We start from the raw sequence: 1,183 nt of genomic DNA on the forward strand, positions 1-1,183 counted from the left end.
TTAAAAAAAAAAAAAAAAAAAAAAAAAAAGGGTTTTACAAAAAATATAAAAAAACAAAAAATGTCAAAATATGAATGAATAGGAAATAATTAAAGCAAAAAATAAAAATGAAGAAATCTTAAAATATATGAATGTGAATAAAGAACACAGTAACATATTGAGGATAAGAAGGTAATATATTTTTTTACATTAGATAATTTTATGATATTTATTTCAATATTATAAAATATATATCTCATATTATTTTAAAAATATACTAATGTTTTTTTTCATTATATATAGAGAGATGATTAATGAATATAAAAATAATAAATTAAATAATGCAGATATTTCATTAATGATACAAGAAAAAAAAAAATTTAAGAAACTTTTGATATACTATATGTTATATAATAATTACCTAAAACTAAATGCATCTAATATCTTTGAAAATGCTAGTAACATATATGCTACTATATCAAAATTGAGGGAAGCAACTGTGAGATAAAAAAATAAATAAAAAAGGAAAACATAATGAACCAAAATAAAAAAAATATATATATATATATATATATATATATATATATATATATATATATATAAACTCATCAAAAGTTTTAAGAAAAGTTTAAATATGCAAAAAATAAAATTGAATGTAAAATAATTAATTTTTTTATTTAATTAAAAACTTAAGGGAGTTACGGATATTTATGATATAAATCAGAAATTCTTAGACATTGAGAATAAAAAAAATTTATTACAGAAAGAAGAAGAAATATCACAAAAAAAACTTGAAGTAAAATATATATATCTATTATTGTCTTTTTTTTTTTTTTTTTTTATATTTATAAAAAAATTATTTTAGATATATATTTTATTCTTTTTTCTTTAACTTTTTTCTTTTTTTTTTTTTATATTAATTAGGATGCTATTAAAGAATATATGAAGTTAAATAATGAAATTATAAATACCTTCTCAGAAGATAAAAAAATTCTTAAGAAAAAAATTCTAAATGTTATAATAAAAATAGACAATATAAATATATTTTTTATATTTATAAAAATTTTTTTTTTTTTTTTATCTTAATTGTTATTAGGAAAAAGAAAGAATATCAGAAGATATATATGAGCTCTATAAGCTAGTTTTTTCAAGGTGTTTTTTTTTTTTTTTTTTTTTTTTTTAATTTTTTTTTTTTATTTTTTTT

At 14.5% G+C, this 1,183-nt stretch overlaps 1 protein-coding gene across 1 annotated transcript in view; it reads left to right on the top strand.

Annotated features, from left to right (window-relative positions):
• Positions 1–1,183, top strand: part of PGAL8A_00199800 (conserved Plasmodium protein, unknown function) — a gene marked incomplete at both ends in the record, with an annotated part of 5,273 nt that overhangs the window by 2,084 nt on the left and 2,006 nt on the right. The window contains 5 exons of the mRNA XM_028670689.1: positions 83–171; positions 283–478; positions 674–775; positions 904–993; positions 1,076–1,131. Coding sequence (XP_028527416.1) covers positions 83–171; positions 283–478; positions 674–775; positions 904–993; positions 1,076–1,131 — 533 coding nt within the window. The remainder of the gene's footprint in view (positions 1–82; positions 172–282; positions 479–673; positions 776–903; positions 994–1,075; positions 1,132–1,183) is intronic.

The sequence above is a fragment of the Plasmodium gallinaceum genome, assembly GCF_900005855.1.
Source record: "Plasmodium gallinaceum strain 8A genome assembly, contig: PGAL8A_v1_76, whole genome shotgun sequence".
Lineage (NCBI taxonomy): Eukaryota > Apicomplexa > Aconoidasida > Haemosporida > Plasmodiidae > Plasmodium > Plasmodium gallinaceum.